The sequence below is a fragment of the Lampris incognitus genome, chromosome 14 (assembly GCF_029633865.1).
Source record: "Lampris incognitus isolate fLamInc1 chromosome 14, fLamInc1.hap2, whole genome shotgun sequence".
NCBI lineage: Eukaryota > Metazoa > Chordata > Actinopteri > Lampriformes > Lampridae > Lampris > Lampris incognitus.
Window position 1 is genome coordinate 26,984,138 of NC_079224.1, and position 18,387 is coordinate 27,002,524.

An 18,387-nucleotide genomic window follows, 5' to 3' on the forward strand; every position below is an offset into this window, starting at 1 on the left:
TGTCTAATAAGAGCCCTCCGACACACACACACACACACAGACTGGCAGATGTTATAACCTGTGAGGCGTTAACAGCCTACACTCCATTACACAGCTTTCTCTGACATGGATCCATAATGTCTTGCAGAGACTTCCAGGGAGAGATTTATACAAGTAGGGTTTTGTCACTGAGTTCCAGTGAGTGGACAGATTTGAACAGGAAGTGAATTCCACTGAATAACGATCTGATGGATGTTCAAACAGGAAGAGATTTAATTAAAACCACTGGAGCAGATTGTCTCTCTCTGGTGAGGACATGCAGCAGGTTGTATATCGTGTGTGTGTGTGTCTGCCCATGCATGTATGAGCACATGAACGTGTTAGTGTCAATGCGTAAATGGATATAGTTGTGTGAGTAAGTGTGTGCATCATTATGTGTGAGTTTGTGTGTGAGAGCTCTTCATAGCCTAGAGCAGAGTTTATTAACTATCCCATTAATTGTGTTGCTCTTTGAGTTTGACATTAAGACAGCAATCCATTAGTTCTGCTCCATGTCTTACCCGATCTGCCCTCTCTCTCTCTCTCTCTCTCTCTCTCTCTCTCTCTCTCTCTCTCTCTCTCTCTCTCTCTCATTTCTCTTTCCCCTCTGTCTCTATGTCTCTCTTTTTCACTGTCCTTCATGTATTACCATGGTGGATTTGGACAGAAAGTGTCTCTTTTTCTTTGTGGAGCTGGGGTGTAGTTAGGGAGTCCGTTGAGGACTGAGAGCATAGGAGCGATTAGTTGTCGGTCGGCAGTCACAGCTGCAAGGACTACAGCTGTTAAACTTCTTTCTTTTATTTTTTCCCAATTAAATTGTATTGGAAGGAACATTGGGTGTACAAAAAACAAACAAAACAAAAACAAAAACACAAAACATACAAATTCAATGTAAATGGAAATGACTGTCCCTCCATATTTTGGTACCCCCCCCCAGCCCTCTCCCACCAAACCCTCACCCATTGCCAATGCAAAAATAAATAAATAAATAATTTACATAAAAATAAACATTATTTACAGTAATAAGAAGTATAAGATAAATCATCAAAAACTACAAAGTATAAAGAAAATAGGTTAGAAGCTAACCTTATTTCTATGTCTGGTTTTGGAATTGGATATCGAGAATAATTAAATATCATTGGTATCTGTATTGATTAACAAAATTATGGCATGATGAAATTAATATCTAGGGCAGTGGCAACACTGTATAATGCTATTTTCACCATCAAAGTAGCCCAACCGTGGTACACACTCCACTCTCAACACCGCAACACAAACACTTTACATTAACTTCAGTCTTACTGTTAAAAGGCAACACCGGGTCTTATTTTATTCATATAGAGCCACTGTGTCTGAGTTCAATGGACATTCTCTGGTCATTGGCCCATATAGTGCTTTAGAACCCGTCACCCTCTCTGTCACTCTGTTTTTTTTTTTCATCTCTCCCTCAGATATTACTGTGGTAGATTTGGACAGAAAGCGTCTCACTCTTTCTAACTGTTATGCCTTTCACACATGCAGCCTTCCCCTGAAATGTTCAGGGACACTTCCTGCATGGGGTCATGTGTGAATGGGAGCATGGATCGATATTCAGGGAAATCTGTGCTGCCAGCTTCCTACCTCAAGACCATGTAAAATTTCAGCGAAAATGCTGGTAAGGCTGTGTTGTGAATGGAAGCAGTAACATTGCAGGGGAGCATATGTAAAGGGCTACGTTTGTCTGACGAAAGACACTTTCACGTGGAGCAAGTGAACCAATCACAAGAGTCCGCTGATCATGTATTTGAATCCGCGACGACTGTCTTGATTCGCGGCTTATTTGATAACAGTAATACAAGTTCTTCTTCTTTTCAAGAATGGCTGGCAAGTGGACAGAAATAGGGGAGCTCCTCTCAGTCTGCACAGATGTTGAAATTGACAGGCAGCTTCTGGAACAGTTAGAGATGCTGTAGTAGACCAGAAAATAACAGGAACTCTATGAGAGCGCAGCATAATGAGGCAGCAGAGCTAAGTCTTAAGTAAGGTAAAAAGTCTCCGGAAAAAGTTTTTGCAGATATATGAACACCACGGAAACATCTGCTGGACTGTCCCTTGCCCCATCTATTCCGGCATTGCCATGACATGTGAGAAAAGGCACAACATGAAAATGCTCCTGAATGTAGCTGCATGTGTGAATGGTGAATATCACTAGCAGTGCCTGAAAGGTTATCCCAGTAATTTACCAGGAACTATGTGTGAAAGGCACTTGTGTCTCTATGTCTCTCTTTTCTCTCTCTGTCCTTCATATTTTACCATGGTGGACTTGGATAGAAAGTCTATCTCGTTCTCTCTCTCTAAAGTGGATATGTAGATGGCGTCAATGACCTGCACTGCAGAAAGGTAAACATTAGAACATTCATCATGTGCTCTTTCTCTTTTTTTGATTATGTTAATATAAATGTTTTCTGCGTCCTTGTCTCAGTTTGTGGTGTTTTTAAGCAAAATGTCTCATGAAATGGCATAGAAACTTAAAGTCTCTCAGCTTGTTTGTCTGTCTAAAAATGTTGTAGATTTCTCTGGAGGAAGTTATGATTACAATGTTGTGAATGCTGTGGTGACATTAATGATTTGCTAATAGCCCCGATCAAAGCAGTCCCGACTAAAGCCGACAACAGCAAAGCCACAGGGAGGATAAACAATTCAGCAGAGAACCCGCTCTGAGGACACCACAGAACATATTTTAGTGAGAATAGGACAGCACTTGTTTCAGTCAGGACAAAACAAAACCTGTTCAAATGACGACAAAACAGAAAGCTCTTGCAAAGATATAATCTTGCATAGACAGATCTCTGTATTGTTAAACTGAAGGAGGGCTTGGATAAATTATCTTTAAACAAACAAATCAGATTACGAAACCTCAGAAATCCTGATGAAGCCATTCAATTGTCTGTGTTTGAAAAAGCCTGCCTCTGGAAATGGCATCTCTCATTAGGTTTCATGTTTGGGTAGAACCAGATTTCTGTCTGTCTTAGCTATGCTCAGAGGCGTAACACGTATGTACAGGCAAGGAAGGCAATTACTTGGGGTCCCCAAGAATCTAGGAGGCCGGGGTGTCCGGGTAGCGTAGCAGTGTATTCTGTTGCCTACCAACACGGGATCACTGGTTCGAATCCCCGTGTTACCTCCAGCTTTTTCGGGCGTCCGTACAGACACAATTGGCCGTGTCTGCAGGTGGGAAGCCGGATGTGGGTATGCATCCTGGTCGCTGCACTAGCGCTTCCTCTGGTCGGTCGGGGCACCTGTTCAGGGGGGAGGGGGAACTAGGGGGAATGGCATGGTCCTCCCACGCACTACGTCCCCCTGGCAAAATTCCTCAGTGTCAGGTGACAAGAAGCGGCTGGTGACTCCACATGTATCGGAGGAGGTATGTGTTAGTTTGCAGCCCTCCCTGGATCAGCAGAGGGGGTGGAGCAGCAATCAAGTCAGTCAGCCCTTGACTCCACAGCAATGACAGCAATGGCTCACGACTTTATACCCACACCCGGCTTCCCACTCGCAGACACGGCCAATTATGTCTGTTGGGACGCCCGACCAAGCCAGAGGTAACACAGGGATTCGAACCAGGAGCCCCTGTGTTGGTAGACAACGGAATAGACCACTACGCCACCTGGATGACCCCAATTAAGCATATACTAATTGTGTTAAAACTCTTCTATTGTTAAAACAGTGGTGATTCCTCATTCATCTACCAAAACTAAGTGCTCTATACTCCCAGAGCACAATCCATAGATACCAATACTGAGATTTTTTCCCTACTGGCTTCTGACCCTTCAAACAGTAATCCGATACGACCAGGATGGCTGAGCATTGCACTCAGGATGCACTACAGATATTTCTACATTCAAATCTCACTCCTTATAGATGTGTTTTAACTAATTAAGATATCAAATTAAAATTCACAAAGCACTTTTACATAGATAAAATGGCAGAGAGGGTTAAATGTATATCTCAACCAATGTTCTCCTGGGACTGACCTGTCAATGATGCCACAAATGTCGATCTGCAGGTGACTGTAGTTGCCCAGCATCCTTTGCTGCACATTGATCAGGTCCACAAGTTGGTTGTTCAGAGTGAGCAGACGAATACAGCCCTGGAAGTGACTAAAAGGGTTTCTACACTCCTGGCTGCTTTCTTCAGCAGGACAACCTGAATAAAAAATGACATAACAAGGCCAATGTTTCAAGATAAATTTCAACATATGACAGCAGTCAGGAAATAGAACCAATAGACCCAAGACAGTGCCAGATGACAAGTCATCAGTAGATTATGTCCAACAAGATGATTATGACAAAACTAATAGGTGTAGCATATCTTGAATAAAACTTTATTTCCCACTATAAAAAATGTTATCTTCATTTTAGAATTTGATTCAACTGAGAAGCTGAAAAAACACTTTGTTTGGATTATATCCCATTATGCTTTTAAATAAAGTTAACCCGTTGTGCTAGACAACCATTACGTATGACAACAGATTTCATTCATTGAAATGGTGAAGGTGGAAGAGCTAGATATGCTACATAGTGATTGATATACTACACTCCATTGTTATTTACCACTGAAGTTTAAACCATTTATTGTTTACTGTAAGGATTCTAAGTTCATGTTTCTTAATAATAATAATAACAATAACAAGAACAATAATAATAATAATAGTAGGGGTTGAACCCACCGTGGAAACAGAACAGCTGTGGTCAGTGTAGTCCTCTATTCATTCAGCCATGATGACCAAATCAAGTAACATAACAGGACTTATTTAGTTCAAGTTCAATTTCACTTTATATAAACTTAAAAAGTACAATGTAGCCTTAAAATTCAATGAAATGCATATCCCTGGCTCTCTCAGCCCTTAAACTATATATAAGGGAATAATAAATAATAACAAAAACAATAAATAAGAAATCAGAAATCCCACAAAATAATAAATCACTGAAAGTTATGTAAGGTGCCTACTGTTCATTATTCTGCTCATTATTTACACCTATTAGTGGAGGAAACACCAGCTATATAGTCCACAGTATTATAAACAGCACTCTCTAGGGTGTCTGGTTGGCGTGGAGTGGTGGTCTATTCTGTTGCCTACCAACACGGGGATTGCCAATTCGAATCCCCACATTATCTCCAGCTTGGTCGGGTGTCCCTACAGATACAATTGGCCGTGTCTGTGGGTGGGAAGTCGGATGTGGGTATGTGTCCTGGTCGCTGCACTAGCACCTCCTCTGGCCGGTCGGGGTGCTTGTTCGGGGGGGGGAGGGGAAACTGGGGGGACTAGCGTGATCCTCCCGCACGCTACGGCCCCCTGGTGAAAGCCCTCGCTGTCAGGTGAAAAGAAGCGGCTGGTGACTCCACATGTATTGGAGAAAGCATGTGGTAGTTTGCAGCCCTCCCCAGATCGGCAGAGGTGGTGGAGCAGAGATTGGGACGGCTCGGAAGAGTGGGGTAATTGGACAGATACAATTGGGGTGAAAAAGGGGGAAAATAAATACATAATCAAAAAATAAACCACTCTTCTGTGACTTGCCATAGAGGTTTAAAGCAGGGGTGCCCAACCTTTTTTGAACCAAGATCTACTTTTACATTTGTCAGCCAGCCGAGCTCTATCAGCCCAAATATGGAACCGTATTACTGTCATACCCATTCAATACACACGACAAACAGAAAATAATACAGGCACTATACAGTATAGTTCTCTGTTAGAAAAGTAGAAATAAATGTCATTTTCTACCTTAGTGGGACCGCTGGCACTGGGAAGAGGAGGCTAGTTTCTCATAGTCAGGGTTGTAGCAGCTGGTTGCAAGCCTTAGGCAGGCCAGAAGGCAGCCATCTGTCATTGTGGATCTGTACTTCGACTTGATGATCTTCATGTGAGAAAAAGCAGATTCACATATGTAGGTTGATCCAAAAAGTGCTGTGAAGTTCATGGCAGATCTCCTGAGGTCGGGGTACTTTTCCTGCAGCAGTAGCTCCCAGAACGCTCCCTTCATTCCTTGTGTTGCCCTGGATTTAACCTCAATGTCAGTTTAAAGTGTGAGGATCTCATTCTCCACAGCAGGGCTGTCCAGGTGACACAGTGATGCCACTTTGGAGGCAGTGTCATCCACATCAATACTTCCACATAGAAAACACAGATAGCTGGCAACAGGTTCAATGGAGGCAAAGTCAGTAAAGTGCCTATCCAACTCTGACAAGATGCTCTGAACTTGCTCCTCATAATGTGCATTATCAAGCTGTGCTGTGTTGTTACCCTGGCATTCAAGTTCTGCCTGCATGTGAGCAAAGTTTCGCAGGTCACTGCATTGCAGCCTACTTGACAGCAATCGGAGCTTGCTTTTAAACTCCTCCACTGAGCTGATCATGTTTATTACACATGTATCCTTTCCCCGTAGTTCTAAATTCAGCTCATTCAGCAAGCTGGTGAGATCGGTTAGGAATGCCACATCCAAAAGCCACTTGTTGTCCTCTAGCTGTGTATATTCGGCATGTTTAGCGAGCTTGAGAAAATCTCTTATTTCAGGCAACGACTCACTGAAGCTCTCCAAAAATGTGCCTCTGCTCAGCCACCTTACATCCATATGCAGCAACAGGTCTGTGTGTTCTGCCCCTGTCTCCTCCATGTGTGTACGAAATTTCTTCCTCTGTAGGCTCCTTGTCCTAACCAAGCACACAATCTTCATAGCCACATCCATCACTTCTCCCCACACAGCGCTTGTTGGTGAATTATGCAATGATAATTAAGGAAGTCTGGGAAAGAATCACAATCCAACGAGCCCATTAGTACAGCCTACCATAGCAGGTGCGCCATCAGTTGTAATGGAGATGAGTGTAAAAAGGGGCGGTTTATTCTGGTTTACAAATTCCATGAATGCTTGAAAAATATCTTCGCCTCTAGTCTATCCTTTAAGTGGCAAAATGGTGAGCAGCTCTTCTTTTGCACTCATGTCTTCAAAGGCCATTCTAATGAAAATGCATAACTGAGCCACATCGATCATATCGGTTGACTCGTCGAACTGGAGGGAAAAACACTCACATGCCTCGACGTCCTTCTTCAGTTGCTCGTGAAGATTCTCGGACATTTCCTCACAGTGCCGTGTAACAGTATTCCCGGATAGTTGAACGTCTTTAATGACACTCACAATGTCCGTTTTATTCTTGACATCACCGAAGACTGCATCCACAGCCACAACAAATGCCTCTTTCACAATTTCACCATCTTTGAAAGATTTCTTATGCTTAGCAAGAACATGACTGACGCGATACGATGCTATCGTTGCAGCCTTACCCTTGGGGTTGGGTCTCGTAAAAATTCACTGTTGTGCTGCCAATTGAGACCTTAATTCCTGCAATTTTCTAGTTTGTAGAGCTGTTTTCACAAGGAAGTCTGTATCATAGCTTTTGTGCACTGTTTTAAAATGCTGCTCCAAATTAACCTTCTTCGATATAGCCAGATTAGCATTACAGATCAGACAGATGGATTTTGCATTGGAATAAATGAAAAAATAAGCTTCCACCCATTCACTGCGGAAATGACAAGTTTTCGATCTTTTGGCTTCTGCCATTTTTGTTGTTTGTCTCCGAACACACAAAAGAAAATTAAAGAGAAGTAGATCTTGTTAACGTTAGTCACAGCTCTCGTCTCCTCTCCACTTTGACGCTGACAGTGAATGTAAGGTTACGCCTTCATACGTCAGAGTTTGCAAGTGAGATACTAATTCACCAATAATATCTTGGTTGATGTTGAATCTGACTAATACAGGACTAATGCAGACCTTGTCTCTTAATGGTTAGTCAGATTCGATGTGAATCAAGATGTGAACACAAGGGACTGCCTTTTTTTTCATTTATTTATTTTTTTCAAAACCTAATTCCTTTTTTCAAAATCATCTCATGATCGACTGACAATCAACCCACTGGTTGGGCACCCCAGGTTTAAAGCATTGTGGTGTACTATCAGGTTGAAAGAGCAGCTGTGGTGCATGGGCTCAATCTTTGAACTGTAAATTGTGTGTTGTTTGTGCCTGACTGGTTCTGAAAGTGTTATGTACAGTGGCTATAAAAAGTCTATACACCTCTGTTAAAATGGCAGGTTTTTGTGATGTAAAAAATGATACCAAGATAAATCATGTCAGAACTTTTTCCACCCTTAATGTGAAATTGCAAACTATAAAAATAAAAGCGAAAAACAATAGGAAGAATTTTAGGGAAAAAAAAAAGGAAAATACAAAACTTACAATACCAAGCGTCAAACATAGCTTTTGGAATTTCCACACGGCTGAAATAAAGAACACCTCTACACTGCAGCACAGTGCTGCTATGCTAAGAAGAACTGAGAGAGAGCGCAAGTGAGCGAGCGAGCGAGACTTTACTGACACTCAAACACTGACACACGTATGTGTAGCATCATTGAGTTTGGTTACTATGTTTGGCTAAATTTACTATTCTGAATTTACCGTTCGGCTGAACATATTCACATGCATGGGTAAATACTGGGTAAAGATTTTACATTTTCCTAACTGTATAGTGGAACAACCATCTGACCAACAGCTATATCATCGTTATCTGACAGGCCTGAATTTTAAGTCAAAGCATGTTCGACTAACTGAATGAAACATGCGTGTGTTTGTCTGTACCACCAAAGAAGAGGTGACTTCCTGTGGTGACAGGGAATGAGGGACTGGCATGAGAAGTGGCCCCTTCCTCTTTGTCCACAGAGATGGTCAGACGACCTCGTCTGGAACTCAGCTCTACAGAATGCCACTGACCGTCATTCAGACCAGAGCCTGGGAGAAAACACACACACACACACACATACACACACACACACACACACACACACACACACACACGTGACACGCACGCATGTGCGTGCACACACATACTTGCATAGTCACACATTTTAACATTTCAGTTTAGTTTCAACAAGAACAAATGTGGATTTTAACACCATTTATGTTTCATCTATAAAATATGTCTGCAATCACTAGTAGCCTAAATCTAATGTAATATTTGCTGTTAACATATGAAAAGCAAAACAATTAATCTGGGTTAAAAAGAAAAAAAATCACCCATTTTAATTTCTATGTTGAAGAGAAAATTAACCGATTTGAAACCTTATCTGGGTTGATCTGTGACAGGGATAGCACATGAAAAACACCTGCAGCTGATCCTGATTGTTTCTGTATCTCCGGAGTGGCAGTAAAACCAAGTTTTTTTTCTGGTCACCAAGTGATGTATCGTGACTTCAAATGGCGGCCAGAAGAACTACACTGCTCAAAAAAATAAAGGGAACACATAAGCAATGCAATGTAGCTCCAAGTCAATCACACTTTTGAGATATCAACCTGTCCAGTTAGGGAGCAACACTGATTTGTGAATCAATTTCACCTGTTGGTAAATTGTCTAATCTCCACCAGGTGGAAATTAGACAATTTGCAAGACAACCCCTATAAAAGGAATGGATTTGCAGGTGGTGGCCACAGACCATTTGCCTGTCCTCATCTTTTCTGGCCGATCTTTGGTTAGTTTTTCATTTTGCTAGTGCCCTCACCACTAGAGGTGGCATGAGGCGGTATCTGCAACCTACAGAAGTTGCTCAGGTAGTGCAGCTCATCCAGGATGGCACATCAATGCATGCTGTGGCAAGAAGATTTGATGTGTCTCCCAGCACAGTGTCCAGAGCATGGAGGAGGTACCAGGAGACAGGCCAGTACACCAGGAGACGTGGAGGGGGCCGCAGGAAGACAACAACCCCGCAGCAGGACCGCTATCTGGTCCTTTGTGCAAGGAGGAACAGGAGGAGCACTGCCAGAGCCCTACAAAACGACCTTCAACAGGCCACTAATGTGCAGGTTTCTGCTCAAACAGTGAGAAACAGAATGCATGAGGATGGTATGAGGGCCCGACGTCCACAAATGGGGCCTGTGCTCACAGCCCAACACTGTGCAGCCCGATTGACCTTTGCCAGAGAACATCTTGGTTGGCAGATTCGCCATTGGCGCCCTGTGCTCTTCACAGATGAGAGCAGGTTCACACTGAACACATGTGACAGACGTGAGAGAGTCTGGAGACGCTGTGGAGAACGTTCTGCTGCCTGCAACATCCTCCAGCATGACCGGTTTGGCGGTTGGTCAGTGATGGTCTGGGGAGGCATATCTTTGGAGGGCCACACAGACCTCTACGTGCTAGCCAGAGGTACCATGACTGCCATTAGGTACCGGGATGAGATCCTCAGACCCATTGTCAGACCATATGCTGGTGCAGTGGGCCCTGGGTTCCTGCTCATGCATGACAATGCTCGTCCTCATGTGGCCAGAGTGTGTCAGCAGTTCCTGTATGTCGAGGGCATTGATGCTATGGACTGGCCTGCACGTTCCCCAGACAAGAATCCAATCGAGCACCTCTGGGACATCATGTCTCGTACCATCCGCCAACGCGATGTCGCACCACAGACTGTCCAGGAGTTGACCGATGCCCTGATCCAGGTCTGGGAGGAGATCCCTCAGGAGACCATCCGTCGTCTCATCAGGAGCATGCCCAGACGTTGTAGGGAGTGCATACAGGCACGTGGAGGCCACACACACTACTGAGCCTCATTTTGAATCGTCTTGAAGAATTTCCACAGAAGTTGGATCAGCCTATGTTCTCATTTTCCACTTTGATTTTGAGTATGATTCTGAATCCAGACCTTAATGGGCTAATGATTTTGATTTCCATTGATCATTCTTAGGTTATTTTGCTCTAAACACATTCCTCTGTCTAATAAATAAAGATTTTCAGCTGAAATATTTCATTCATCGAGGTCTATATTGTGTTTTTAGGTGTTCCCTTTATTTTTTTGAGCAGTATACATCCAGCCTAACAGGATTTCTAATACTCTCATCTACTCTAAACACACTGTTAAAAAAAAAAAACTACTCTAAACACACTGTTAAAAAAAAAATCCTCATTCTCTCTGCTAAGCAATGTTTCTGATGGTGGAAATTACGTCCCACAACACCAGTGCAGAGAATCTTATGGATGATGTAGGTGCTGTGGGAAAGACTGTGAGCAGGACAACACCAGCATCTGTTAATATAGTACACAGTGAGGACTTCATTGGACTTTATATCTATTCAATCCATTACAATACTGATCAGTGCTGATTACACATACAAAGCCATCAGTAAAATTTATCTTTAAGCTTGATTTGTTCAGTCCTCTGTGTAATTGATGGGTGCTAGGCTAGAAGCTTAGCCCTAGTACTGTTGCAGATCAGTGGGGACTAGTTGTAAAAAGTAAGTGATTAGAGGTGACTCTGACCTGCGCTGAGTTCCAGCAGTGCTCTGCCAGCTTTGTGGATCTGTAGGCGGAGCTTGGCCTCATTCAGGTACAGCCAGATCACACACCCCTGCTGGGGGAGGTCAAAGGTCAACAACAGCCCTGCCTTGTTCCACGTGCGGAACTGAAGGCCCACAGACATGCCGCCTGATGATGATGCTATCGCTCCCGGCAGTTGGAGATAACTCTGGGAACCAGAGAATGTCACAGCAACTGAAACTGGCTCAGCACAAGTATAGGTCACATTGCCCTGAGAGAGAGAGAGGTGGAGGGGGGGGGGTGTGGAAGAGAGAGGTGATTACTATAGGGATGAAAGAATCTAAACATGAATATTAATCATTTGCAAAGGGCGTGTCAGCATGACCTCATGTCATAGAGATCTCATCAGCAAGTCTCCTTAAAGAGGACTCTGGGATTACCATAATGATAACAGCCAAGCTTAGAATAAGCAGAAGCACAACAAACTGAAAACACCGTCATCCAATAGCTCTGTGAGGACAGAGCGCAGAGGAGAGAGAGAGAAAGGGAGAAAGGCGTTAATTTAATTGACAGAGGCACAGAGTGAGACATTGAGAGAGAGAGAGAGAGAGAGAGAGAGAGAGAGAGAGAGAGAGAGAGAGAGAGAGAGAGAGAGAGAGAGAGAGAGAGAGTGTGTGTGTAATAAAGAAAACTGCAAAGGGGAAAGAGAGAAAGAGGGGTAGACAGACATGCAATGAGAGGAACAGAGATATAAAGAGCAAAAGAGCAACAGAGAGACAGGAAGCGATAGAGAGAGAGGAAAATACAGACAGAACTAAAGGTGAATAGACAGGGAGGGGCATGAACCCAGCCACTGAGAATGCACAAGCCAGTGCATTCTCAGTGCTGGTCCCAAGCCCGGATAAATGGGGAGGGTTGCATCAGAAAGGGCATCTGGTGTAAAACCTTTGCCAAATCAAATGTGCGGATCATAAATCAGATTTCCATACCGGATTGGTTGAAGCCTGGGTTACTAACGACCGCCACTGGCACTGTTGGCCAGCAGGGTGCCAGTGGAAACTATGCTACTGTTAGGCGAAGGGGAAGGAGAGGGGGAAGGCATGTCCAGAGACAGCGTGAGAAGAGGAAGAGTAAGAGTGTGGAGGTGAGAGTCAGAACTTTGAATGTTTGCACTATGACTAGTTTAGGGAGAGAGTTGGCTGATATGATGGAGAGAAGGAAAGTAGATCTACTGTGTGTGCAAGAGACCAGGTGGAAGGGGAGTAAGGCCAGGGGCATCAGAGGTGAGTTCAAACTCTTCTACCATGATGCAGATGGGAGGAGAAATGGGGTAGGGATAATCCTGAAGGAAGAGTATGTCAAGAGTGTGTTGGAGGTGAAGAGAGTGTCAGACACAGTGATGAGTATGAAGCTGGAAATCGAAGGTGTGTTGATAAATGTTGTCAGTGCATATGCCCTGCAAGTTGGGTGTGAGATGGAAGAGAAAGAAGAATTCTGGTATGAGTTGGATGAAGCTGTGAAGAGTGTACCCAAGGAGGAGAGAGTGGGGATTGGAGCAGACTTCAATGGACATGTTGGTGAAGGAAACAGAGGTGATGAGGAGGCGATAGGCAGGTGTGGTGTCAAGGAGAGGATTAAGGAAGGACAGATGGTGGTGGATTTTGTGAAAAGGATGGAAATGACTGTGGTGAATACATATTTCAAGAAGACAAAGGAACACAGGGTGACATATAAGAGTGGAGGAAAGTGCACACAGGTGGACTATATCTTATGTAGGAGGCACAATCTGAAAGGGCATGGAGACTGCAAGGTAGTGACAGGGAGAACATAACTAGGCAGCATCGGATGGTGGTCTGTAGGATGACATTGGAAATCAAGAAGAGGAAGAGAGTGAAGGCAGAGCCAAGGATCAAATGGTGGAAGTTGAAGAAGGAAGACTGTTGTGTGGAGTTCAGGGAGTAGTTAAGACAGGCACTGGGTGGTATTAAAGAGTTACCAGATGGCTGGGCAACGACTGCAGAAATAGTGAGGAAGACAGATAGGAAAGTACTTGGTGTGTCATCTGGACATCTGAACTGAGGAAGGAAGACAATGAGACTAGGTGGTGGGACGAGGAAGTACAGCAAAATATATAGAGGAAGAGGCTGGTGAAGAAGAAGTAGGATAGTCAGAGAGATGAAGAAAGTAGACAGGAGTACAAAGAGATGCGGCATAAAGAGAAAAGAGATGTGGTGAAGGCATATCGTGAGTGGTATGAGAGGTTAGACACTAAGGAAGGAGCAAAGAACTTGTACTGATTAGCTAGACAGAGGGACCGAGCTAGGGCGATAAAGGATAGAGAAAGAAAGGTGCTGACAAGCGAGGAGAGTTTGTTGAGAAAGTGGAAGGAGTACTTTGAGGGGCTGATGAATGAAGAAAATGAGAGAGAGAAGTTTAAATGATATGGGGATAGTGAATCAGGAAGTGTGGTGGATTAGCAAGGAGGACGTGAGGGCAGCTATGAAGAGGATGAAGAGTGGAAAGGCGGTTGGTCCAGATGACATACCTGTGGAGGCATGGAGATGTTTAGGAGAGATGGCAGTAGAGTTTTTAACTAGATTGTTTGACACAATCTTGGAAATTGAGAGGACGCCTGAGGAGTGGAGAAGAAGCACAGTGTTACCAATTTTCAAGAATAAGGACGATGTGCAGAACTGCAGCAACTGCAGAGGTATAAAGTTGATCAGCCACAGCATAAAGATATGGGAATGAGTAATAGGAGCTAGGTTAAGAGGAGAGGTGATGTTTGCTTTGAGAATGTTTATGGAAAAGTGTAAAGAAGGCCAGAAGGAGCTAGATTGTGTCTTTGTGGATTTAGAGAAAGCATATGACAGGGTGCTGAGAGAGGAGGTGTGGTATGAAATGAGGAAGTCGGGACTGGCAGAGAAGTATGTAAGAGTGGTGCAGGATATGTATGAGGGAAGTGTGATAGTGGTGAGGTGTGCAGCTGGAATGACAGATGGATTCAAGGTGGAGGTGGGACTGCATCAAGGATCGGCTCTGAGCCCTTTCTTGTTTGCAATGGTGGTGGACAGGTTAATGGATGAGATCAGGTAGGAGTCTCGGTACACTATGATGTTTGCGGATGATATTGTGATCTGTAGGGAGAGTAGGGAGAAGGTCGAGGAGAGCTTGGAGAGGTGGAGGTATGCACTGGAATGAAAGAGGAGAAGAGGAAAGAAGAGGAATGAAAGTCAGTAGGAGCAAGACGGAATACATATGCGTGAATGAGAGGGAGGACAGTGGAATGGTGAGGCTGCAAGGAGTAGAGGTGACGAAGGTGTATGAGTTTAAATACTTGTGGTCAGCTGTTCAAAGTAATGGGGAGAGTGCAAGAGAGGTGAAGAAGAGAGTGCAGGCAGGGTGGAGTGGGTGGAGAAGAGTGTCAGGAGTGATTTGTGACAGACGGGTACTAGCAACAGTTAAAGGAAAGGTTTACAAGATGGTAGTGAGACCAGCTATTTTATATGGTCTGGAGACAGTGGCACTGATGAAAAGACAGGAGGCGGAGATGGGGGTGGCAGAGTTGAAGATGCCAAGATTTGCATTGGGAGTGACGAAGAAGGACAGGATTAGGAACGATTATATTAGAGAGACAGCTCAGGTTGGACGGTTTGGAGACAAAGCAAGAGAGGCAAGATTGAGATGGCTTGGACATGTGCGCAGGAGAGATGCTGGGTATATTGGGAGAAGGATGCTGAATATGGAGCTGCTAGGGAAGAGGAAAGTGGAAGGCCAAAGTGAAGGTTTATGGATGTGGCGAGAGAGGACATGCAGGTGGCTGGTGTGACAGGGGAAGATGCAGAGGACAGGAGGAGATGGAAACGGATGATCTGCTGTGACGACCCCTAATGGGAGCAGCCAAAAGTAGTAGTAGTAGTAGGAGGTCAGCTGGACATCTGAACAGAGGTGTCCAGCTGACCTCCTACCACTCCCACCTCCAGTAGTAGTAGTAGTCGTAGTAGACAGGGAGGGACATGGAGACACAGAGACATGCACAGAGAGTAAGAGAATGGACAGAGTGACAAGGAAGAGTTAGCAAGAGAAGAGAAGGGGAAGGGGTAAAAGATACAGTCAAACAGACCAATTGTTTTGTAGAGAGCTCCTGAGAGGAAGAGCAACAGTTACTCAGACAGAGAAAGATGAGAGAGAGACAGACAGACAGAGAGAGAAAGGGGGGGGTGTAAACAGTGCTATCTCGACATCTCTGTTGCGACCCATTATTTTGAGTTGTGGTAATGACAGCAGGGCCATTGCTGATGCTGCAGTGGAGATGTATTAGAGTCCAGGTTCACTTTAATGAATATCAGCCTACTATCTTTGTAGTGCAACATATCAACGCTACATCCAATTTAAAGGCTCGTTGTGGAGCAGTTTGTTTAAGTTATCTGTCACGGAGACGATGTCCTTTTCAGAAAAGACAAAGTGAAAACACCACCCCGCACCCCCAAAAGCCTTAAAAACAATAAAGACACGCAAGAACAAGACTCAAACACTACCACGTGTACACACACACACACACACACACACACACACACACACACGGTGCATTGGACTAATGTTAGTGTCCCACTGTTGAGGTTGACAGGTACAGCCCCAGCATTAAGTATGGCTCAGCCAGCAGACACAGGAAGCTTGGAAGTTGCTTTGGATAGACGCATCTGCAAATCATGCACTCACAGGCACAGTAATACACAGATTCTGAGGGCTCCTTTGGTATATGTCCTTTGGTGTTATAAACCTCTCACAGATTTGTGTAAGTTCAATTTATTCTCTTTTCCAAATCCTATTGTCTGTTTATTTTTATCCTTTTTTTCTTTTTGTGTCTTTGGGCATAGTACCTTTGGAGCAGAGGTGCTACTGTAAGGGAGCCTCAAACAGCCCATAAGCAATATTTACATTACTTGGAGCGTCGTCACTAACTTCATCTCTGCTATTCCTACAGCTGAAATTTAGAAAATGAACATATCTTTGCTCTTTCTCTCAATATAAAATGATATACCTGCTTTTGTGCTTATCTATCTATCTATCTGCATGTGTGTGTGACACACAAGTTTACTTGTTCTTTCTCTGTAAATATAACATTGTAGAATGTCTGCTTTCTATTGTGGTATAATGACGTAATTCGAGGCAGTTAATTACTACAGCGTCTGTAGAAAAAGTTCCCAGAGTCTCTCTCCCCTGGGCCAGTTCACCTGATTCTTACAGGAGAATCCTTTAGCGGACCCGAAGTCTAGTTTATCAGAGGACCACTACCGTCTGTACTTCTCTGTTCTCTAATCACTATCTGTTCCCATCCAGGGCTCATTACTGCCATTAATGAGCCTCATTGAGAGCCAGGAGATTCACAAATCCAGAGCAACATCTGGACACAGACCTGGGAAGCCTGATTTCCCAGTAGGTATGTACAGGTACATGCACAACACACACACACACACACACACACACACACACACACACACACACACACACACACACACACACACACGTCACCTTGTGGGGACCCCTCATTGACTACATTCATTCCCTAGCCCTTAACCCTAACCTTAACCATTATAACAACATGCCTAACCTTAACCTTACTCTAACCTTAACCTAATCCTAACCTTAATCCTAAAACCAAGTCCCAACCCTAAAATGGACCATTTTCCTCATGGGGACCCATAATGTCCCTACAAGGTAGGTGGTTTCAGGTTTTTCAATCCTAATGGGAACATTTGGTTCCCACTAGGATAGAAAAAACTTGGTACACACACACACACACACACACACACGCATGCACGCACACACACAAAACATCCAAACGCATACATACACAAATATGCACACACATGTGCACACTTAGTTTGCGTCATGTGTGTAATGTTAAATAGAAAATGATAAACAGTAGATGGTTGCTGGGTTGCTACAGTACATGTTAAGAAACCAATACAGCAACCTTCTCCTGGATCGCCACCTTGCTGTGGTGGAGAAGCTTGCATGTACTGATGATCTCAAGAGCTGTGCCGTCCGGAGCTTGGCTCCTGGTAGGTCACCCAAGGTGGATAGGTCAAGGGGGAGGTTCCAGACGAAGCGTGATCCAACAAAGACCTCAATGGTGGAACTGACGGACAATGCCGGTGAAGGCGTATGAAGGCTGCAACAGAGGGTGGTCCCCAATTGTCTTGGTTCTCCATGCTATTGGCCAACCCCAACCAAGGACCGTGTGGTGGCTACAGATGCATCAGTCACTCCACGTAAAAAGCTGTCATGCGCAGGCGTCCTCCCACAAGGATACCCACAAGGGCCTGGAAGGAGGACAGTCATACTCGACCCCGAGTGACCACCGATGATGGTGATGACAGCAACCTGCTGGTCATTCTGTTTCATCTTCTCTATCAAGTCAATATATCTATATTCTATATTGGTATCAAATTGTGAACTACCTAACATCACTGTAATGTGACATTCTCTTCAGTCAGGTTAGTATTGATGTATAGCTCTACTAGACTGTTATTACATTGCGACCAGTTATTACAGTTTAACCATTCTTTTAAGTCCTCTCACCAAAATTAACACTGTGATACAACAAAGGCACAATGCTGCACTGTAAACAACCATTATTAACCACTAACGTAACTCCAGTAATTATTCTGTGTAGCACGGTCAACTTGAGAAGTACAGCCCCCCCACCCCCCACCCCGAGTGGACTATAAACTACCTTATTACAGCGTCATGCTGACTGTTAAGTGATGTCTATCAGGATAATGCAGATCTGCAGTTAGTAGACTGTAAACTGACTTACCATGACAGTGACCTGCTGGTTCTTGCTTTTAGCTAGGTCGATCAGGTTAAAGCCGTTGTAAAGCAGGTTTTCCAGGCAGCCATGGAAGTTCTTCTTGGAGTGGACCGGCTTCTGAGAGCTGTGGATCTGGACTGCTCCCACACTGAGCTGTTTGGGAGAAATAACACACACACACACACATGCATGACATTTAAAATGAGCAAATATCTTTAGTAATG

At 44.1% G+C, this 18,387-nt stretch overlaps 1 protein-coding gene across 1 annotated transcript in view; it reads right to left on the reverse strand.

The window, feature by feature from the left end:
• Nucleotides 1-18,387, reverse strand: part of LOC130123787 (contactin-associated protein-like 4) — a 137,361-nt gene that overhangs the window by 67,228 nt on the left and 51,746 nt on the right. Inside the window, exons 5-8 of the mRNA XM_056293077.1 lie at nucleotides 18,170-18,316; nucleotides 11,350-11,617; nucleotides 8,682-8,831; nucleotides 4,032-4,203 (exon numbers count right to left, since the gene is read on the reverse strand). Coding sequence (XP_056149052.1) covers nucleotides 4,032-4,203; nucleotides 8,682-8,831; nucleotides 11,350-11,617; nucleotides 18,170-18,316 — 737 coding nt within the window. The remainder of the gene's footprint in view (nucleotides 1-4,031; nucleotides 4,204-8,681; nucleotides 8,832-11,349; nucleotides 11,618-18,169; nucleotides 18,317-18,387) is intronic.